This window comes from Hemiscyllium ocellatum, chromosome 4, assembly GCF_020745735.1.
Source record: "Hemiscyllium ocellatum isolate sHemOce1 chromosome 4, sHemOce1.pat.X.cur, whole genome shotgun sequence".
NCBI lineage: Eukaryota > Metazoa > Chordata > Chondrichthyes > Orectolobiformes > Hemiscylliidae > Hemiscyllium > Hemiscyllium ocellatum.
Window position 1 is genome coordinate 134283857 of NC_083404.1, and position 24380 is coordinate 134308236.

The 24380-nt window shown below is 41.9% G+C and overlaps 1 protein-coding gene across 5 annotated transcripts in view; it reads right to left on the reverse strand.

Moving 5' to 3' along the window:
* Nucleotides 1-24380, reverse strand: part of LOC132815107 (intermembrane lipid transfer protein VPS13B-like) — a 945713-nt gene that overhangs the window by 712238 nt on the left and 209095 nt on the right. For all 5 annotated transcript variants that reach the window (XR_009644627.1, XM_060823876.1, XM_060823877.1 and 2 more), the window contains exon 17: nt 4327-4511. Coding sequence is in view for 4 of the 5 variants with exons in the window: in XM_060823876.1 (XP_060679859.1) it covers nt 4327-4511 (185 nt within the window). In the remaining variant the exon portion in view is untranslated. The remainder of the gene's footprint in view (nt 1-4326; nt 4512-24380) is intronic.

Sequence of the window (24380 nt, forward strand, 5' to 3'; positions counted from 1 at the left end):
GAATGGACTCAGAAGACAGAGAAGGAGGCATAAAGAAATCTTGGCGGGTAGGATTAGTAAAACCCCAAGGCATTCAACATTTATGTGAGGAACAAGAGGACGGCCAGAGCGAGGGTAGGGCCAATCACAAATACTGGAGGGAATTTGTGCCTGGATTCGGAGGAGATGGGGAGGTCCTTAATGAATACTTTGCTTCAGTACTCACTAGTGAGAGGGACCTTGTCATTTGTGAGGACAGCACAAAACTGGCTGATATGCTCAAACAGGTTGATGTTAAGAAGGATGTACTGGAAATTTTGAAAAACATGAGGATAGATAAGTCCCCTGGACCAGATGGGATATATTCAAGGTTTGTATGGGAAGTGAGGGAAGAGATTACTGCACCTTTGGCGATGGTCTTTGCATCCTCCCTGTCCACTGGAGGAGTACCAGATGATTGGAGGGCGGCAAATGTTGTTCCCTTGTTCAAGTAAGGGAACGGGGATAACCTTGGGAATTACAGACCAGTCAGTCCTACTTCAGTGTTGGGCAAGTTATTGGAGAGGATTCTGAGAGACAGAATTATGATTATTTGGAAAAGCATAATTTGAGTAGAGATAGTCAGCATGGCTTTGTGAGGGGCAGGTCATGTCTCACAAGCGTTATTGAATTCTTTTAGGATGTGACAAAACACATTGAAGAAGGTAGAGCAATGGATGGGATGTATGTGGATTTTAACAAGACACTTGATAAGCTTTCCCAAGGTAGGCTCATTCAGAAAGTAAGGACGCATGGGATACGGGGAAATCTTGCTGTATGGATACAGAATTAGCTGGCCCATTAAAGACAGAGGGTGGTCGTAGATGGAAAATATTCAGCCTGAAGCTCGGTGACCAGCGGTGTTCCACAGGAATTTGTTCTTGGACCTCTACTCTCTGCAATTTTTATAAATGACTTGGACGAGGAAGTGGAAGGGTGGGTTAGTAAGTTTGCTGATGACACGAACGTTGGTGAAGTCGTGGATCGTGTGGAGGGCTGTTGTAGGTTGCAACGGGACATTGACAGGATGCAAAGCTGGGCTGAGAAGTAGCAGATGGAGTTCAACTTGGAAAAGATTGAAGTGATTCATTTTGGAAGGTCGAATTTGAATGCAGATTACAGGGTTAAAGGCAGGATTCTTGGCAATGTAGAGGAACAGAGGGATCTTGGGGTCTACATCCATAAATCCCTCAAAGTTCATAAGGTCGTGAAGAAAGTGTATGGTGTGTTGGCTTTCATTAGCAGGGAGATTGAGTTTAAGAGCTGCGAGGTTGTGCTGCAGCTCAATAAAACCCTGGTTAGACCATTCTAGGAATATTGTATTCAGTTCTGGTCGCTTCATTATAGGAAAGATGTGGAAGCATTAGAAAGGGTGCAGAGGAGACTAGAGGGCATGAGGGTTGAGGGATCTATGGCTTTTCTCATTGGAGCAAAGAATAATTAGAACCAGAGATTTGTTTTCAGGGTGGAAATGGCTATCGTGAGGGGGCATAATTTTAAGGTGATCAGAGTAAGGTTTGGGGGAGATGTCAGAGGCAGGTTCTTTACACAGAGTGGTGGGTGTGTGAAATGCACTGCCAGCAGTGGTAGTAGAATCAGATACATTAAGGACATTTAAGCGAATCTTGGATTAGCACATAGATGATAATAAAATGAAGGGTACGTAAGTTAGTTTGATCTTAGAGTAGAATAAAAGGTTGGCACAACATCTCGGATCGAAGGGCCTGTACTGCGCTATGTTCTAAGAAACAGACCAAATCTTGTGGCACTAAATGTTTCCTCAGTTCACGTGCAGGGAAATGAGATTTATGTGCAAGAAACATCTACCAGTTCACATCACTGCTATATAATACTAGGACAATGAGACTGAATCCACATGAAGATGCTGACTGCATGTGGAAAGACTTGCATGACTCAGTGACAGAATCCATTCATAGCTCATGTGAATTCATAATAATCTACTTCCAGAAATGTGGCGAAGACTGATGAGATTTAAAATGCTCACTCCATTTGCTTCTCATTACACTCCTACATATATAAACACATTTTTTATCAACACTTTTACAAAATGCTGCTTTTAGGTTTTCCAATAAATTAGTGCTTGAAAACATTTGATTTCTTACATTTGTTTGAACTTAGATGCTAAAAATAACGAATCTGAAGACTGGGTCGTAATCATTGTTTGAAAGTTTGTGTAATATTGGCAAGTATAATATTTTAGGCACTGTTGAAAGAAGTTTAAAGTCACTTCTAAAGACTGTGCATATGACTTCAGTACAATGCTCTTACAAAATGACAGTTCAAAATTTCAACATTTGCCCCAGAATGTCCTAAAATTTAAGTATTCTTTTTTTGTGATACATAGGTTTATTTTTGAGCTTCCTATATTAATGTAATGCAGTACAAAATTTTAATCATTCCACGTCTGCTTCAATTGGAAGCTACTAACTTTTTAGGGAATCCCATAAGGTCTTCTTTTGGGGGAAAAGAAACTACCCTTCTGTAAAGCTCTTGTTTTTTTTTAATGCTGGAATGTATTCTTCCAATACAGAGCAGTTTTAATATTAAGATAATAGCACTTGTGGCACTTAGAGTGATAGAGATGTACAGCATGGAAACAGACCCTTCGGTCCAACCCGTCCACGCCGACCAGATATCCCAACCCAAACTAATCCCACCTGCCAGTACTTGGCCCATATCCCTCCAAACCCTTCCTATTCATATACCCATCCAAATGCCTCTTAAATGTTGCAATTGTACCAGCCTCCACCATATCCTCTGGTAGCTCATTCCATACACGTACCACCCTCTGCGTGTAAAAGTTGCCTCTCAGGTCTCTTTTATATCTTTCCCTTCTGACCCTATACCAATGCCCTCTAGTTCTGGACTCTCACACCCCAGGGAAAAGACTTTGTCTATTTATCCTATCCATGCCCCTCATAATTTTGTAAATCTCTATAAAGTCACCCCTCAGCCTCTGACGCTCCAGAGAAAACAGCCCCAGCCTGTTCAGCCTCTCCCTATAGCTCAGATCTTCCAACCCTGGCAACATCCTTGTAAATCTTTTCTGAACCCTTCCAAGTTTCACAACATCTTTCCGATAGGAAGGAGATCAGAATTGCACAAATATTCCAACAGTGGCCTCACAAATGTCTTGTACAGCCGCGACATAATTTCCCAACTCCTGTACTCAATACTCTGACCAATAAAGGAAAGCATACCAAACGCCGCCTTCACTATCCTATCTACCTGCGACTCCACTTTCAAGGAGCTATGAACCTGCGCTCCAAGGTTTCTTTGTTCAGCAACACTCCTAGGACCTTACCATTAAGTGTATATGTCCTGTTAAGATTTGCTTTCCCAAAATGCAGCACCTCACATTTATCTGAATTAAACTCCATCTGCCACTTATCAGTCCATTGGCCCATCTGGTCAAGATCCTGTTGTAATCTGAGGTAACCCTCTTTGCTGTCCACTACACCTCCAATTTTGGTGACATCTGCAAACTTACGAACTGTACCCCTTATGCTCGCATCCAAATCATTTATGTAAATGACAAAAAGCCCAGCACCGATCCTTGTGGCACTCCACTAGTCACAGGCCTCCAGTCTGAAAAACAACCCTCCACCACCACCCTCTGTCTCCTACCTTTGAGCTCTGTATCAAAATGGCTAGCTCTCCCTGTATTCCATGAGATCTAACCTTGCTAATCAGTCTCCCATGGGGTACCTTGTCGAACGCCTTACTGAAGTGCATATAGATCACATCTACTTCTCTGCCCTCATCAATCTTCTTTGTTACTTCTTCAAAAAACTCAATCAAGTTTGTGAGACATGATTTCCCACGTACAAAGCCATGTTGACTATCCCTAATCAGTCCTTAATGGAAAAGCAACACGTTTCAAAAGAAAACAAAACTAAATTATTTCTGTGTAAAGATGAATAGATTCTACAGTTTTTACATGATCATTTAAACATTCATAATCCTCATCTTTCTCCTCATCTTTCTCTCTTCCAATTCCACCTAAAGAAACTTGAGCTCCTTAAAGTGATCATTAAATTTCTCTGTTATCGTGAAGCGGGACCCAACCTAAAAAGTCACTTTTCTCTGCTGAAATTGGCATGAAATGAAGCAACACAGCAGCTGTCCAAATAACATACAACTCATCAAATGCACAAAAATGATTTTGAGAGGAGCTGCATTCAATACCAATATTTGGTTGCTGGGTGGCCAATCATACTGAGGTATGTGGCCTAGCTTTGAGCCACAGATTGAATAATGGTTGCAATTAATCAGAAGACGTCTTACCTGAAGGTCTGAAGATGTCCTTAAGTAAAGCTTCATCTACTGGCAATGATACTGATGTTCCCGTATTGTGTGTCCAACTCTGTAAGATGGTTTGCAGCAGTAAGGTCTGGGCCCTCGTAGCTTGTAAAGTCAGACTGGGCAATTCAAATATGCACTCTGTTGTCGGGACAAATGGACGTTTCAACCTATTGAACACAAATTGAAATTAATCAAGGTGTGAACTTTCATAGAACATATCCAAAAAATAATTTTACACCACTGAAACAGGCCATTCAATCTAAAATTAGTGTCTATGCCTCATAAGTTCCAACTTCCTCCCACCTGAACTGGTCTCACCCAATAGCAGATCCTCTATTCTTTTCTCCCTTATGTACTTTTCTAACTTACTTGTAAATTTATCTCAACTATTCCATTTAGCAGCAAGTGCTCAGGATTTTGAGTTAAGTGATCTCCTGTTAATTTCTGACTGGATTTATTAGTGAGCATCTCACATTCATGAGCCCCAGTTCTCAAACGCCACAAGTGGAAACATGTTTCCTGTGTATGGCTTACCCAACAAATTATTTTACATTATAGTGTTTATCTAAAATGCTGAAATACAGACAGTTACTATTCCTTAGAAACAAGGGTATTAGGCATTCGGTGACAAGTGGCAGAAACATTTGGACCACCGAAGTAACCGAACCACGTTTTGAGATCCGTAACACACGTTTCTCTCTCCACAGATCCTGCCAGACCTGCTCAGTTTCTCCAGCAAGTTCTGCTTATCTTCAAGATTTTCAGCATCTGCAGTTCTTTGTTTTATTTTAGTTGACTACGAAAGTGCCAAGTATTGACCATTTTCAAGGAAAAGATTAACCCAATTACTTCAGCCTGTATAACCTACTTATGGCCATAAAGGAATGGGCACAGAAATAGACCATTCAGCCTATCAAGTCTGTTTTGCCATTCAATGAGATTGCAGCTGACCTAAAAATCCTTAACACCACTTTCCTGCCTTATCCCCATAATCGTCCATTCCCTTACTGATGAAAAAGTTTTCAGTTTTGAATAAACTTAACAACGTAACTTCTACAGCTCCAAGCAGTAACAAATTCCATAGATTCACTAGCTTCTGAGAGAAGAAATTTGTCCTCTTCTCTGTCTTGAATGGATAACCCCTTATTCTGAGATAAGGCCCTCTGGTCTTAGACTGTCCCACAAGGAGAAACAACCTTCCTATGCTGTCAACTCGTTTAAGGCTCTTGCACATTTCAATAAGGTCACTTCTCATTCTTTTAAAATTCCAATAAGTAAATGCCCAACCTAAATCCACCTGTGTTTTTACTTTCTGCTTTCTTTCTCTTTTTAAAAAATATTCAACTCCTTTCTTCTTCCTGCCTAAGTGCATAACACCATATTTCCCCACAGTATATTCCAACTGCCAAGTTTCTGCCCTCTGGTTTAATCTGCCTTATCCCTCTGTGTCATGCTGACTGCTTACGTTCCCATCTATTTTTCTGTCATCTGCAAAATTGGCTTTAGTACATTCCCATTCTCATCCAAGTCATTAATATATATTGAAGCCAATTGTGGTCCCAACACTGATCCCTATGACATCCCATAAGTTACAGGTTGCCGTATTGAAAATAGCACCCCCACTTTACCTGAACTCACTGTCTTCAATTAGCTAGCTAATCCTCTATCCATACTAATAAGCTCTTATCTTGTTAAATACTGTAATGTGTGGTGCTTTATCAAATGTCTTCTAAAATTCAAATATATTAGATCTGCACCCCCAACGCTACTCACCTGCATTCTACTGACACGCCCACCACAGATCCCACTGTCACCATTCCCAGCCCACATAACCCAGAAGGGAGCACCACCCCTGCTCATGACTCCACCCCCACTCCCCCCACCAGCACACCCACTCCAGTTACTGGCTCCGCTTCCACTCCCAGCTCCACAGCCACACCAGATCCCAGCTCCCAACCCTGCTGAGTTTTCACCATCCCCCCAGACCTTCCCCTCACTGAGGACGAACAATCAGTCCTCAGCAAAGGACTCACCTTCATCCCCCTCCGTCCACACATCAATGAATTGAATACACACCGTGACGTCGAGCACCTCTTTCGCCGCCTCCGCCTCCGAGTTTACTTTCAATCAGGATTCCCGCCTACCTTCCGAGGACCCCTTCGTCCACCTCCAACACACTGCATCTACCTGGACACCTCGCACTGGCCTATTACCTGCCCTCGACCTCTTAATTTCCAACTGCCGCCGAGACATTAACCGCCTCAACCTGTCTACCCCCCTCCCCCACTCCAACCTCTCACCCTCACAACGCGCAGCCTTCCAATCCCAACCTCACCATCAAGCCAGCAGATAAAGGGGGTGCAGTGGTAGTCTGGCGCACTGACCTCTACACCGCTGAAGCCAAACACCAACTCTGCCTACCTCCTCCTCGAACATGGCCCCACCCCCCATATCACCAAACCATCATCTCCCAGACCATACAGAACCTCATCACCTCAGGAGATCTCACACCCACAGCTTCCAACCTCATAGTCCGGGAACCCCGCACTGCCCGGTTCTACTTCCTTCCCAAGATCCACAAGCCTGGCCACCCTGTCCCCAACAGTACCCTTCCACCCACACTCTCATTGTCTCAGCATGCTCCTGCCCCACTGAACTCATGTCTACCTACCTCGACACTATCCTATCCCTCCTAGTCCAGGAACTCCCCACATACGTCTGAGACACAACCCACACCCTCCACCTCCTCCAAGACTTCCGTTTACCCGGCCCCCGACGCCTCATCTTCACCATGGATATCCAATCCCTCTAAACCTCCATCCGCCATGACCAGGGCCTCCAAACCCTCCATTTTTTCCTCTCCCGAGTCCCCAACAGTACCCTTCCACCGACACTCTCATTCGTTTGGCCGAACTGATTCTCACCCTTAACGATTCCTCCTTTGAATCCTCCCACTTCCTCCAGACCAAAGGGGTAGCCATGGACACACGTATGGGCCCCAGCTATGCCTGCCTCTTTGTTGGCTACGTAGAACAGTCGATCTTCCGTAATTACACCGGCACCGCTCTCCACCTCTTCCTCCGCTATATTGATGACTGCATTGGCGCCACCTCGTGCTTCCGCGAGGAGGTTGAGCAATTCATCAACTTCACCAACACATTCCACCCTGACCTTAAATTTACCTGGACCATCTCTGACACCTCCCTCCCCTTCCTGGACCTCTCCATCTCTATTAATGACAACCGAATTGACACTGACATTTTTAACAAACTCACAGACTCCCACAGCTACCTGGATTACACCTCTTCCCACCCTACCTCTTGCAAAAATGCCATCCCGTATTCCCAATTCCTCCGCCTCCGCTTCCAGGAGGACCAGTTCCATCACAATTTCCCTTCCCACGTGGTTAAAGATGCCCTACAACGCATCCCGCACCTCCGCCCTCAGACCCCACCCCTCCAACCGTAACAAGGACAGAACGCCCCAGAACCTTCCACCCTACCAACCTTCGCATAAACCAAATCACCCGCCGACACTTCCGCCACCTCCAAAAAGACCCCACCCAAAGGGGTGGGAAGGGATAGATTTCCCTCCCCAACCCTTTCCGCCTTCCGCAAAGACCGTTCCCTCCATGACTACCTGGTCAGGTCCACGCTCCCCTACAACCCACCCTCCCATCCTGGCACCTTCCCCTATCACCACAGGAACTGCAAAACCTGCGCCCACACCTCCTCCCTCACCTCCATCCAAGGCCTGAAAGGAGCCTTCCACATCCATCAAAGTTTTACCTGCACATCCATTAATATCATTTATTGTATCCGTTGCTCCCGATGCAGTCTCCTCTACATTGGGGAGACTGGACGCCTCCTGGCAGAGCACTTTAGGGAACATCTCCAGGACACCCGCACCAATCAACCACACCGCCCCGTGGCCCAACATTTCAACTCCCCCTCCCACTCTGCCGACGACATGGAGGTCCCTGGGCCTCCTTCACCGCCGCTCCCTCACCACCAGACGCCTAGAGGAAGAACGCCTCATCTTCTGCCTCGGAACACTTCAACCCCAGGGCATCAATGTGGACTTCAACAGTTTCCTCATTTTCCCTTCCCCCACCTCAACCTAATTCCAAACTTCCAGCTCAGCACTGTCCCCCTGACATGTACTACCTGTCTATCTCCTTTTCCACCTATTCACTCCAACCACCCACCGCCTCTGACCTATCATCTTTATCCCCTCCCCTACTCACCTATTGTACTCTATGCTACTTTCCCCCCACCCCCACCCTCCTCTAGCTTATCTCTCCATGCTTCAGGCTTTCTGCCTTCATTCCTGATGAAGGGCTTTTGTCCGAAACGTCGATTTTACTGCTCCTCGGATGCTGCCTAAACTGCTGTGCTCTTCCAGCACCACTAATCCAGAATCTGGTTTCCAGCATCTGCAGTCATTTTTTTTACCCTATGATGTAGCCACACCAACCTCTTTGACCAAAGTTCAAGTCCCATCTGCTCCAGGCACAACATGCCTGAGTAGGTTAGTTAAGAATATCCTCCATTTAATCATTAGTCATGCTTTTATGCTCAATGTCAAACCTGTCTACCATAGGTAGCTACAATATGGATTGAGTGCAGCAATCCACCAGTCTTATCTTGATAAGATCTCTGAGCCACATGACGTTTGCTACCAAGAAAACAAGCAACAAAATCACAGCAAATGAAACATATCAATATTCTCCTACTGCCACAGGAGTCAAACTCTTTTCAATTAAAAGAGTCCCACCATCATAACTAGACAATTGTTCATGAGGACAGCCACAAACAACTTATCAGATTTAAGAGAAATGATCAATAAATGTCACCTTGCCGGTGACACCAGAATACCAAATTTTTAAAAAAAGTTAACTGATATGGAAAGCTTTGAGCAGTGTCACATTTTGTACAGCTTGCTCTGTGTTCATCATTCTTTCCCTTGTGACAATTGGATTATGCACATGATAAATATTTTCTCAGCTACTTTGGAAGAAATCAAAGGAAATGATATGGGCTCCTTTCCATTAGTTGTTAAAGGGTTGAAGCCAGATAGGCTTCAAACTCATCTTTACTGAATAACCATTACCATTGAGAAAAAGTACTGCTTTTCATTTTTGGCTAACGTCACAACAAATGTTTGTTAAAGGAAGATGATGACCAGTATGACTGTTTTATTAAATAACTAATACATGGCGCTCAGCAGCACAGGCCCAGGATATGAACCAAACTGATATATTTCTGCAGGATCTCTGAAAGCATCACACTGGAATAACATGAAAAGCAGGTCTTGAACAAGTGAGGTCTCAATCTCGCTTGAAAGAACCAAGAATGCCCTTGTAGGTGTCAGAATCTTTACCTACCCTTGATATAGCACTTAGATAAAAGGGTAAGAATGAGAATTCCATGGATCAGAGGTGCCATGTCCTTGGCATTAATGGCTTTGGCACCAGAACAAGATCGGAACTAGCAGCCAATCAAGAAGCAGATATTGGGACAACTGAGAAATTAAAGCTGTAGAAGACAAAGTAGAATGATAAAGTAGAATGACAAAGTAGCAAACAGAAAAAAGAACTGCAGTAAATGGTGGGCAGTTGGAAGTAATGGTTTTAATAGTATGCTGGTCGACTAAAAGTAAATGACAGACAACACTCTGACCATAGTTTTTGTATTCAGAGTTGCTCTGGAAAGCTCAATCTTAAAGATGTCAATATCAAACAAGTGTCAGACTGGCCAGATTATCCTGCAAAACATTAAACCTTTCTCCATTAATTCATCTCATCCACCATTCATGTATGTCTTTTTCCTAACTTCAAGCATAACCTTCCCATGTAGGTTTGAGCCTGGATCAAAACTTCCAAACATATAAACTATAATTTATAGGTAATTCTATACTGCCCTGCAAAGTTCTATTAACCAGTCCTCAATAACCTAAAACTTTTAAACTTTATTTACAAATCATCTACAATCATACTTTAAGCTTACAATACAATCTCCATCTGCATTTTGATGCATGCAATAGCCATTTTCTCCAGTCTGCTATAAATTGCAGAGTGGAAGAAACTGAGGACTGCAGATACTGGAGATCAGAGTCAAAAAGTGCGGTGCTGGAAGAGCACAGCCGGTCAGGCAGCATCAGAGGAGCAGGAGAGTTGATGTTTCGAGCATAAACTCTTCACCAGGAATGTCAGCGAAGATAAGTTCAGTGAGGCAGGAGCTGGCTAAGACAATGCGTTGACTGGGGCAGTCAGGTTTGTGAATTTTGGGTAAGAGGTAGAACCTGGTGGCGCGGAGTTCCTGGACTGTGAAGTTGGAGGTTGTTAATGGGAGATCCCCTCAGGTGATGATATTGTGGATGGTCTGGGAGATGACAGTTTGCTGATGAGGGTTGTAGTCAAGGGGGCAGTAGGAGGAGCTGTTCGCGAGTTGGCACCTGGCTTCACCAATGTAGAGGTCGGTGCGCCAAACTACCACAGATTCCCCCCATGTCCGCTGGTTTGCTGGTGAGTTTGGGGTTAGAGTAAAAGGAGTGAAGGGCTGCATTGCAAGGGTGAGAGGTTGAAGTGGGTGAGAGGGGTGGACAGGTTGAGGTGGTTAATGTCACAGCAGAAGTTCAAAATGAAGAGATCGAGGGCGGGTAACAGTCCAGAATGGGGTGTCCAGGTGGATGGAGTGTGTTAGAGTTCGGAAAAGGGGTCCTCGGAGGGTGGGTGGGAGTCCTGAAGGAAAAAATAAGCACAGAAGTGGAGGCGACGGAACAAAAGTTAGGTGACACAACGCATGTTGAACTCATTGATTTGGAAGCGTAGTGGGATGAAGATGAGGCCTTTACTGAGGATTAATTGTTCATTCACAGTCAGGGGAGGTCTGGGGGATGGTAAAAACATGGCAGGGCTAGAAGCTAGGACCTGGTGTGGGGGCAAATTCCTGACGAAGAGCTTATGCTCGAAACATCGACTCCCCTGCTCCTCGGATGCTGCCTGACCGGCTGTGCTTTTACAGCATCACACTCTTTGATAAATTGCAGAGTGTTCAGTGATTACGACCTATCACTTGCTACATTTAACATTTTCCCAAAAGGACTCAGTTTTTGGCTTTAATTAAATCTACTTTCATGTTCTGATATCATCACATCCCAAATTTCATTTATTAGTGAATAAAACCGAAAGAACTGCTGTAAGTCAGAAACAATAAAACTGAAGTTGCTGGAAAAGCTCAGCAGGACTGATAGCATCTGTGAAGAGAAATGAGAGTTAACATTTCTCCTGAGAACTTGCAGCTCTGAAACATTAACTCTCATTTCTCTACACAGATGCTGACAGACCGGAGTCTTTCCAGCAATTTGTTTTTTGTTTCATTTACTGGTAGTTAGTTCCTCGCTCTTCCAGCTTCAGCACATTAAACTGTGACCACCTAACTAACAGTAGCTAACCCTGGTTCTGTGAAGAGAGAAGCTTGGTTAATATTTCAGATTGATGACTTCAAAAAAAAAAAGGCCTTTGGCCTAAGTTATCAATTATTTCCCTCTCCATAGATGCTGCCAGACCTGATCAGCATTTTCTGTTTTTATTTCAGATTTTCAGCAACTGCAGAGTTTTATTTTTATAAAGTGTGAGTTTTTGGACTTGCAGCTGAGATGTCAATTCAGGAAATAGTTTCCTGATGCAGTCCCAATTCATACACTAAACGTCACACTTGACATTCCTTTCAACCTTATTAATCTACACAGCTAAGGAAGGCTCTGGATTCAATCACAAATATATGTCAAATTGTTTAATCTTAAACAAACAGCAGTAGGACACTACAACTGACCTCAGTACAAGTCATTTGGGGGTATTTGAGAATGCAATACCTTCTGGAATGTATAAATTGTTAATAGGATCAGCCTCATCTGCAAATATGCCAGCATGGAATAACCTTCTGGCATTGGCTGTCCAGAGTGCTTAATTAGAATGATCAGCCTAAAGTGTACTCTACCCTTGAGAAATGCAAATTTCAAAAACAAAGGGTGGTGGGGGGCACGGCCATCTGCACAGGAGATGGGGGGGGGTGGGGGGGGGCGGCGGGGGAGAGCAAGATAAGCTCTTTTTTAAAAGAAACTAATTGAAAACAGACCAAGTGGATGATCCTTTCAGCTCATCAGAATTGTGCCCGAAAGTCAGAATTTTATAAAATATTGTTGATTTAAGTTCGTCATTCTCGCAGTCTTGCATGCAGACTCATTAAGTAGTGAAGTGTGTAATACACCACAGTTCTCTGCAAAACATGTGTACGTTTTCCAGGTTTAGGTCTATAAAAATTAGGTCAAACTCTATACTCCCAGGGAAAATAAATCTCGATAAAACCAGCAGATCAAGCATCTCATTAAAAGAAAACTTGGAAAAAGTCCAGTATAAACTCAGAACTAGAGTGATTGACAGGTCTCTTTCTCTCAACTCCTTGCATCCCCTACAAAAAAAGTGGAAATTTAACTGATCAAAACAATTAAGTTGTCTTAATGAAAATCATATTGAAAATTCTTCTCACTGATACTGATGAAAACATACTATTTGGTACAGATAAGTAGTTTTTGTTCACAGGATTTAGTATGTGCAGACTTAAAGAACCGCTATTCATGCTTTCAAAATCAACACCTGCCTAAGACTGAAGGAATATTACAACAAGCAGCTGGCTTTAATGGTTTACATAGAGTCCCAAAATGCAAGCCTGAAACCCGCAGAATGTTTCCAAAAATTTCATTTTGATTATTACTCATATCCTGTGCAATGTAAAACTGTATGTTCACTTTTTCCAAAATAACAGCAAGTTCTAACTAGTTTTTTTTTATTACAGCACTGTGCACATTACTGGTCCAACATACTTTGACAGCACCCGACACTTGGAATGTACAATCTACACAGATACATTTCAATGGCAAAGTTGTGGTCAAAACTGACACTAAAGCTAAGAGTGTTGTATATGATACAATGAATAGTATTCTACGTAGTTAAGTCATATGGAATAACAAAATCCAAATCAGCAATTCCCTGTTAATTATAATTCAAAAAGTAATCAGATTCAGAAAAAAAACATGTATTATATTTTACACTGCATCACATCCAAGTTGGTCATAAAATGCAGACTGATCTCAGGAGTTTTGAACAAAAGTAGTCATTGTTTGGCTATCGTTGTATTATAAATCCAAGATTTGTAGTTGTAGAGTACAAAACATGGTCCGAGTTTTACTGCTGGTTTCAGATCACAAGCTGCACAAGTACATAGGCATAATGGAATATTTTTAGTTTGAAGATTAAAAGAGTACAAGCAGTACAAACAAACTTGTGAAATTCACAGGCAAGAATAGACCAGCTAGTCCATCAAGGCTGCCTCAAACCACACTATGGTCAGATCATCATGGTAGCTTCTCCAAAACATAGTACAAAGCCTGGAATAAAATGCACTACAGGTACAGAAGGGAAACAATACAGTACAAACAGAAACAAAACAGGTAACAGGGGAGAGAAACAATATTCATGAAGTTTGTACCGAAAAGAGAAAGAGCAATAAATAATCCAAGTCTAAGACCACATAGGACCTCTCCACCCTGCGGGCACTCTGCCTCTATTCCTGATGAAGGGCTTTTGCCTGAAACGTTGATTTTCCTGCTCCTCGAACTGCTGTGCTTTTCCAGCACCACTCTAATCTAGAATCTGGTTTCCAGCATCTGCAGTCCTTGTTTTTACCACATAGTATCAGACTAAGGGTAAAACAGGTGCCAAAAGAGAACGAGAAAATACAAACAACTTGAAATGTAACACCAAAAATATCTTACAGTATAGAAACAGAAGCCATTCCAGAAAAAGTCAAATGTCTCCAACACGTAGTTGACTGCTAGGATTTGCCATAGATAGCAAGCACCTTATAGGCAAGTTTTTAGCACAGAGAAAATCAAGGACACATTCTATTATCTAACACTTTACACTGTTTAAGATTCTGGCATAATCATGAGGTCGCAAATTAGTAATTTTCTCAACAATTGCAAACAATTCCTCAACCGACTTGGAAGCAAGGCAAGATGATATGATAGATTTGTGAATTTATTGGTGACTGTCTAAAGCAATTCTAGCCTCAGGCAAAGGTAATGTGTCTATAGATAAGAGAGGATGGTTACATTGGTCTACTTGTACTGCACAATTTGTAGAAGGCAAATGGAAAATAAAAGCGAGAGACAAATCAAGCAGACAAGTGAAAAAAAATTACACTTCAAAATTTTTCAATGACCCACTCAATGGAACAGGTATGAAGTTAACAGACAGAAGGAAACAGAATTCCTAAAGTGCATGCAGGAGTACTTCCTCAAGGAGTGTATTATGCCTACAAGGGACTAACACTGAGACTATTTAAGTCAGGTTTGGGTATACACTTCAGAAGCTATGACCGTAATATGACTAGAGTTAAGGTTTCATATATAAAGAGAAGTCATTCATACAAAAGCACTAACAAAAAGTTTTGCTGCACAAATTCAGTCTCAGTCTAGCAGAAGCAAGGATACATGCCATTTGAACCATATGGGCTACCATTCAAAATATAACCAGTTTAAAACAGAAATGTCAGAAGATTTGGAGTATGCCTGAAAGAACATGCAGCATAAGAGAGGGAAATAAAAGAAAAATACATTACAAAAAGGATATTAAAATATTAAGCAGGCCGAATATATTATTTGCATTGGTTGCCCTATCCTTTTAAGTGGTAAGGGTCATGAACCTTGGTGAATTGTTGAAGTGTACCTTGTGATACAGTTTGCAGCTACAATGCATCAATGGCAAAGGAAGTGAACGGTGAAGGAGTTACATGGAGTGCAATCAAGCAGGCTGCTTTACCCTGGATGGTGCTGAGCTTCTTGAGTGTTGTTGAAGACTTACACATCCAGGCAAGTTGACAATATATCATCACACTCCTGACTCGTGTCTTCTAGATAGTAGACAGTCTTTGAGGAGTTGGGGCAGAATTCCCAAACTCTGACCTGCACATGAGGCCACAGAATTTACAGTATATGGATAGTTCGGTTCAGTTTCTGGTCAATGTCAATGCCCTTGATGTTGATACTGGGCATTCAGAGATGTTCAGAGATAGGTAGATTCCCTCTTGTTGAACATGGTGATTCTCTCCACTTGTGTAGAGAAAAATATTAATTGCCACTTATCAGCCAAAGCCTAAAGGTTGTCCAGGTCCTGCTGCAAGGAGACTAGGACAGCTTCATTATCGGAGTCATTGTGAATAATGCTGAACGGTGTTTAAGTATCAGCAAGCATTCCCACGTCTGACATTATAATAGAGGGAAGATCATTGAGGAAGTAGTAGATGAGAAAACTAGCCTTTGAAGCTCCAGCAGTGATGCCGTGGTTAATTTCAAAGAACAAAAACATCTGCCCTTGTTTTAAGTATGGCTCCCACCAGTAGAAAGTTATCCCCCATGATTCCACTGAATCCAGTTTTGCTAGAGCTCCTTGATACCAGACTCAGTCAAACGCTGCCTTGATATTAAAGCTAGTTACCACTGTTTCCACTGTGCAATTCAGCTCTTCTGGTCATGTCTGGTCCAAGGCTGCAATGAGGTCAGGACTTGAATGGGACCGCTGATAACTACTCAACTTCAAGTTGTTAGGTCTGTTTGAAATCTGCTATGCACCACAATACTATGTTGCCTTTGTGGGCACCAGCGAGATGGCAAATGTGAGATTATACCAAAAGGCAACAAAAAGTTGAAGTTGCTCAGTGATATTGTTTAAGTGTGAAATCCAAATTATATTATTTTGTTGCAATGATAGTAAAATCCTGGGCAGAGTTCTATGTAATAAGTGCTTGCATTATTTGGCTACTAACTTAAGTATATGCAATATTCAGATACAGCTGGGTGTTATCGCTAAAACAAAATGAACATATTCTGACTATCAAGTTGTAAATTAATGAACATTCAAACACTTTTCAACTTAATTATTTATAAAAACCATCTGCTTCTTCACAAAGTAATTTATACCTTAAAAGGGTTTTTAAAAATTGCAAAAAGCTTTTAGCACTATTTTTTCCCGATAGTTCTCGACATTAATCTTGGTACTCTGGCAGCATTATGTGTATGGCCTAAATCTTGTTTGGTTTCTTACATCCTAGCAATGCAACCACCATCAACCTCCTCCAAAACAAAATCACTTCCATCACAGCCATTGATGTTCCATGGGGATCAGTGTTGGGACCACAACTATTCATGTTACATATCACAATCTGGACAAAGGAAATGAGGGAACAAAAACAAAAACACCTGGAGAAACTCAGTAGATCTGGCAGCATCTGTGAATAGAAAGCAGAGTCAAGGTTTTGGGCCTGGCGACCATTCGTCAGACGAACTGAGGCCAATGTTGCTAAGTTTGCAGATGACACAGAAGTTAGGTGGAGATTACAGAAGATCATGGACAGGCTAGGCAAGTGGGCAAGAAGTGGCAGAAGATATACAATGTGGGAAAGTGTGAAGTTATGCATTTTGGCAGAGGCTTCGACTAATTTCTATATAGGAAAAGGCTTCTGGAATCCGAAGCACAAAGATTTGGTAGTCCTAGTTCAGGATTCTCTTCAGGTTAACATACAGGTTCAGTTGGCACTTAGGAAGACAAATGCAATGTTAGCATTTATTTCAAAAGGGCTAGAGGACAAGAACAGGGAGGATACTGCTGAGGCTCTATAAGATTCTGATCAGACCACTTTTGGAATATTATGACAGTTTATGGGCGTCATGGTGGCTCAGTGGTTAGCACTGCTGCCTCACGGCGCCAGGGACCTGGGTTCGATCCCTGCCTCGGGCAACAGTCTGTGTGGAGTTTGCACATTCTCCCAGTGTCTGCTTGGGTTTCCTCTGGGTGGTCCAGTTTCCTCCCACAATCCAAAGATGTGCAGGTCAGGTGAATTGGCCATGCTAAATTGCCCAAAGTGTTAGGTGGATTAGTCAGGGGTAAATGCAGGGGAATGGGTCTGGGTGGGTTGCTCTTCGGAGGGTCGATGTAGACTTGTTGGGCCGAAGGGCCTGTTTCCACACTGTAGGTAATCTAATCTAGTTTTCAGCTTACAGAAGGATCCGCTGGTGTTGGAAGGGATCCAGCGAAGGTTCACAAGAATGATGCCAGAAATGAAGGGCTTGTCATATGAGGAACGGTTGAAGATTCTAGGACTGCATTCAATGGAGTTTAAAAGGAACGGGGAGAGGGATGGATCCAATTGAAAGTTAGAGAATACTGAGAGGGCTGAATAGAGTAGCCACGGAGAAGATGTTTCCACTGGTAGGAGAGACAGGATCAGAGGACAAAGCTTCAAATTAAATGGACAACCCTTTAAAACTGAGATGAAGAGGACTTTCTTTGGCCAGGTGGTGAATTTGTGGAACTCGTTGCCGCAGAAGGCTGTGGAGATAAAATACCAAATATGACTTTAAGACAAAAGATAGATAGGTTCTTGACTAATATGGTGATAAAGGTTTAAGGGGAGAAAGCAGGATAACGATGTTTAGAAACACATTAGCATTATCAAATAGTGGATCAGACACAATGATTCAAATGGCCTAATTCTGCTCCTATATCTTATGGCCAAAGTAACTCATTTAGTATCCCAGCCGTGGCCTTGTCGCTCTGCATTCAAAAATCCTACTTTAATACAATTTACATGCCAAGAATACTTAAGGATTCCCTTTAACATTAGCTGCTAATCAATACACGTTCTTTCAAGATATTTTTCACTCAATAAGCATAGCTAAAATGAAAATAAACATGATCTTTAGATTTTCTCTACATCACTGCACAGGAAGAATTGTTTGCTTGTCCATACAACAAAAGTTAAGGCCAATAACTCATCTTACTCAAACACCGTTATGTCTCTCATACCTCGAGAAATGACCACACCAACACATAAGTCTCCATAAACCGGAGCTCATCCAAAACATATGCCCCAACTCATATCAAATCCTACTTACCTATCATTCGTATGTTCACTAATCCAGCCTGACAACCTTTCAATTTTAACGTTTTCATTCAGACTTTCAAATTTCTCCATGGCCGGGTCCCTTCCTATTTGTAACCTCCTCCAGTGCTACAGTCTTCCAGATCTCTATCATTCTCTGCATAAATTGGTTGAATTCTTGTGTCACTGGCAGCCATTTCCTACAGCTGCCTTGGTCATATTTCCTGTAATTCTAACACTACTTCCACCTCTCTTACCAGTCTCTTCTCAAATCAACTTTCTGTCCTAACATTTCTCTGCATTAAATTTTGCTTGATTACATTTCTACGAAGTTGCTTGATGATTTTACTACTTTTAAAGTACTATAAAAATTACATTTATTGTGATTCATTCATTTGAAGAGAATCTACAACTTAAATAGCTAACTTGTTCTGTGCATTCCCAGTTACTATAATTAATGCCAAAAGCTGCATGGCTCAATTCTGGTTTGACTAGATGTTGCAGCATGAAACAGGAAACAAGACAGATGATTGATCAAGTGTGGATTATATATTTTATCCAATGATTGACGTCTGACTGTTTTTCACAACAGCACAGAATGTGGAACTCAAGAAAACAACTATGAAAACAAAATCTCTTGTGGGGTTGATGGTGTGTGTGAACTCTTTGAATCCCGCAAAGATTTAATCAAAGAGCTCGGATGCATTTATAAATGTGTTGTGCCATTAAGCCATACATATGAGAGACAGCAGTAGCTTCAAAGCCACTGCCAAAGAGGATTGCTCAACACCTTATGCCTCATGGCTGCCAGACTGTACAAACAGAATGCATTATTTCACACTGCTCTTTTTAGCTTGTCTTTTTTTTCATCATTAGTTGACACCTCATATTTCCATTACAGTAACAAAGATAAATATTACCACAAACCTTTGAACCCAATATACAGCTGTGAATATAATCAGAGTGTTATAAATTATTTGCTGGTACATTAGCGCTGGGAATATGGTCTTAATGTAATATTCACACTCAATTTTCTTCCTCTGTTGAACATAATTAGGTTATAAAGCAAATGCAACCCAATGTTGTCTTTACACTTGCTGACAAGAGGTGGAGTTACTTCTTGGCAAAAAGATACCTAGTTTGCAGAGGCTGAATGTCAACACTCTGGCATCTCCCCCGACTTTCCGTTACATCATGACCAAATTCACCAAACATCTATTATTTCCCAAACAGACACTGTTCTCTTCTCCTCATGTCAACATACCATAGCCCACATCTACCTCCTCCCTAAAATCAAAAACTGTCCAAAAGATCCATTATGTGGATTTCAATCCAGGACTGCGCCTAGGCATTGTTTCCGTTCAAGAAATAGAACTAAAAATATTGACAGACTACATACCAAGAGTGTGGGGAAGCAGACAGCATAACACCAGGGAAGGGGTTAACCAGGAAGTTTGAGGTGGGGATGAGAGGAACCATGGGCAACAGGGGAGGGGAATATGGAAGCGAGCAATGTGTTAACTGAGTAGATTGTTAAATCTGGAGGTTACACTTCTGTTACTCATAGCCCACAAGCAGCACTGTAAAGACATTTATTGAGATAAAGCTGTTTATCTCCTTCCACTTCTTAGGTTTCCCAATACCTGGGAAAGCTGGTTGATAAGAGTTAAAAATGAAATGCATACAAAATGTAGGTTCACCACCCTGGTGATAACAGCTAAACGATTGACCCATCTCCCACCTTCGTTCATACCAGAAGTGGGCATGTACAAATTTCCAATTTCAGATGTTTTGAATGTTAACATTTCACCTGACCTCAACACAACCTACCGTTGGTCAAGTCAAAATTCAACTATTATTTCAACATTATCTTTCCCTCCAGAACTAGTTCCTTCTTAGTTTGTTTTTATTTTCTTTTTTGAAATTCATTCATGGGATGTAAATGTCACAGGCTGTTCCCCATCCCTAGTTGCACCCAGGAAGGTGATTGAGAATTGCCTTTTTCAACCATTGTAGTTCATTTGATGTAAGTACACCCACAATGCTGTTTGGGTGGAAGTGACCCTGTGGCACTGAAGGAATGATGGTGCATTTCTAAGTCTGGATGGTGAGTGGCATTTTGAGAGGTACATGCAGGTGGTGCTGTTTGCATGTATCTGCCACTCTTGTCCTTCTAGATGGTAGTGGGTCATGTGTTTGAGAGGTGATATTTAAAGGAACCTTGATGAATTTCTGCAGTATACCTCATCAATGGCACACACTGCTGCTACTGAGCATTGGTAGAGGAGGCAGTATGCAGATGTGGTGCTTTGATTGGTTGCTTTGGCTTGGACGATGCTGAGATTCTCGAGATTGTTGGAACTGCACTCATCCAAGCAAATGGAGCATACTCCATCACAGTCATAAGTTATGTCAGTAAGCTTCACATAGTCAGAAAGAAAAGATCCATCCAGAGTGAGACAAAACAAAGGGAGTATGTAGCTTGGGGAATTTGGAGGCAGTGTGGGAATTTGATGCATGGGAGAAGTTTGCTTGGTAGGACAAGCAACTTATATTACAATGTTGGACTTATTCAGAGGATGCTGGCAGGTACCTTTACCTAAAAGAGCTTAGGCAATTTCAACTTTTGGGTAACACCAAAACCAGTTTGAACTCATGCCATTTGATATTAAAAATGTGCCGGTCACATTTCAAGGGCTAACCAATAAAGTCATTTCAGGTTTACCCAATTGTATGGTGTACATCAACAATCTAGTCAGACATGAAAGGAACACTTGGAGCATCAATTAAAATTGTATGTTCGACTTCGGGAGACCGGCTTGGTAATAAACCTGGTGAAGATTGAGTTTGCAAAAGCCTAAATACATTCCTGGGCCATGTCACTGGATATGGAGCGATGGCCCAGTATGATGTGAAAACGAAGGTTCATGTGAGTTTCCCATACCGTTACTGAAGAGGGAAGTACGATTGGAAACTTCCTGGAACTGAGTGGTTTATATTGAATACTCAGACAGAATTTTAGCAGTGTGGTTGCTTCACTGACTGACATGTTGAAGAAGTGCTAAACATTCTAGTGGATGGAGGACTGTCAGAAGGCAATTAACAGACTGAAAGTGGTGTTAGCCACTGCCCTAGTGTTAGCCACTGCCATAGTATTAGCCACACCTAATTATGCAAAGCCATGCAAAGTGGTTACCCATGCGAGTGATGTGGGAGTCGGTGCCATACTCTTACAAGACAACGACAAGAAGATAGAAAGACCTACTGGGTATTTTTCCCGAAAATTGAATAATCATGACTAGAAATATCTCACAATTGAGAAGGAGACCTTAAGCTTAATGTTGACATTGCAATTTTTCAACATTTGTATTGACACTAATATGTCTGAGACAATTGTATATACAATCATAACCTCTTACAGCTTTTGGAGAAATTTAAGGATAAAAATTCCAGACTGTGTAGATGGAACTTATTATTGCAGTTATTCCATTTGAAAATTATATACGTGGCTGGACGAGAAAATGTAACTGCTGACACATTGTTGCAACTTTGATAAAGAAATACGAAGACGTTGATTTGCAGGAAAGAATAAACTGAAATGGACATTAGTAAATGGCTTAGAGTCAACGCAATGGATTGTAGTCTACTCATAGTATAAGATTAAGCATTTTAAAAACGAAGCCATCTTTGTACAGTATATTCATGGTTCTTCTTTTTAAAATGGCAAAGATGTGACGAGGCTTTTGGAGGAGTATTTTATCCTTTTTTTGAAGACAAGTTTTAAGACAGAAGTGCCAAGCTACATGCTGAAAGTCCATAAGGTGAACAGCTCATGAGGCCTTGGGAGTTTTTTTTAAAAGAAAGTTGGAATAATAGAAGCAGCCTGAATGGGTGGGGCATACTCCCACAGAACCAGGATTTTTAGTTTCAGTATTTCAGTAGCATCTGCCGGGGTCTTGAAGCTGGACTTGGAAGCTGCAATAAATCTGTCCCTGCTACTCTCCCTTTCGGAGTTTTCTCTTGATGGCTTTCCTCCTGGACTGGAGAATTGCCTGAGACACAATCTATTTTATTGAATTTTGCCTTTGCCAGGGGTGTGTCTATGGGATGTTACTACACTGGACTAATTGATATTTAGTAGTTAGATAATCTATCATTCTGTTACGTTTTCCAGTATAGTTAAACTACTCTAGTTAAAATACAACAAAAGGAGGAAGAAACTGTCGTGTATGAATAAAATGTGTTTTGCTTGTAGTTTGACCAATCGAATTGCATTTGGAATGCAATGCCTGGCACTTAGCTTTAAAATAAGAAAAAGTTAGGTCTTGACTATCTTCTGAATATTTTAACAGGGTTTTGACTGGTCCATAACAAGGGTCTTTTTCAGGATGGTAGCCGGTAACTTTGAGGAATTCTGCAGACTTCAGTGTTGGGAATAGTGTGTACAGTTCTGGTTACCACATTACCAGAAGGATGTGGATACTTTGGAGAGGGTAAGAGAGGGTTCACCAGGATGTTGCCTGGTATGGAGGGCGCTAGCTATGAAGAGAGGTTGAATAGATTAGGATTATTTTCATTAGAAAGATGGAGGTTGAGGTGGGACCTGATTGAAGTCTACAAAACCATGAGAGGTAAAAACAGGGTGGATAGCAAGAAATTTTTTCTCCAGACTGCGGAACTCAATTACAAGGGGTCATGAGTTCAAAGTGAGGGGGCAAAGGCTTAGGGGAGATATGTGTGGAAAGTTCTTTATGCAGAGGGTGAGGGCATGGAATGCATTGCCAGCGGTGGTGGTAATGGCAGGAACGATCGTGTCATTTAAGATACATTTAGACAGACACATGAATGGGAAGGGAGCAAAGGGGCACAGATCTTTAGAAAATAGGCAGCAGGTTTAGACAAAAGATCTGGTTCGGCACAGGCTTGTTCCTATGCTGTACTTTTGTTTGTTCTTTGGGACTGTAACTATTCACGTTATTGATTAACGATCTGAACCAAGGAAAGGAGGACATAAGTACTAAGTTTCCAGATGACACAAAGATCAGTGAAAGGACAGGTTATGTTGAGGAAGCAGGGAGTCCGCAGAAGAATTTGAACAGCCAAGGAGAGTGGGCAAAGAAATGACAGAAAGAATACAATGTGGAAAAGTGTGAGGTTATGCAATTTGTTAAGAAGCATAGAAGCATAGACCATTTTCTAAACGGGGAAAAACTTTGGAAATCTGAAGCAGAAAGGGTACTTGGGAGTCCTGGTTTAGGATTCTCTTAAGGTTAACATGCAGGTTCAGTTGGCAATGAGGAAAACAAATGCAATGTTAGCATTTGTTTTAAGAAAGTAAGAATATAAGAACAGAAATGTACTGCTGAAGCTGTATAAGGCTCTAGTCAGACAGCATTTGGAACATTGTGAGCAGTTTTAGGTCCCGTATCTAAGGAAGGATGTGCTGGTATTGGAGGGGATTCAGAGGAGGTTTACAAGAATGATTGCAGGGAATGATCACACTTATCACATGAGGAATGCTCGAGTTATCCACTGCAGGATTCGTAGCCTCTGATCTGCTCTTATAGTCATAATATTATAATGATTCATCCAGTTTCTATTTAATGATAATCATCAGGATGCTGATTTGGTTTCTTAATCATTCTTCACCTGAGTCTTCAGTTCTTATGATGTCTGACCAGCCTCCAACTAAAACCACCTTTCTTGATCTGAAAGGATCGAGAAATTGTTCAGTGAGAGAACATGTTCAGTCAGGTGCAGGAGAGTGGTGGAGGATGAGGATTGTTCAGGTCTGTAGTTGAGGAAGAAGCCGAGAGATCTCAGACCATCCTGGGAGGGAAGGGAGGTATAGAGGGATTGGACATTCTTGGAGAAGACGAGTCAATTACGGCCAAGCAAGTGGGAATTAACAATATGACAAGAGAGCAGAGGAACTGCACCAGCCTCTGCAGTCAAAGGATCATCCTTTGCCATTTCAGACAACTGCAACAGAATGCCATTGCCAAACACATCTTCCCCTCTGTCCCAGTCAGCATT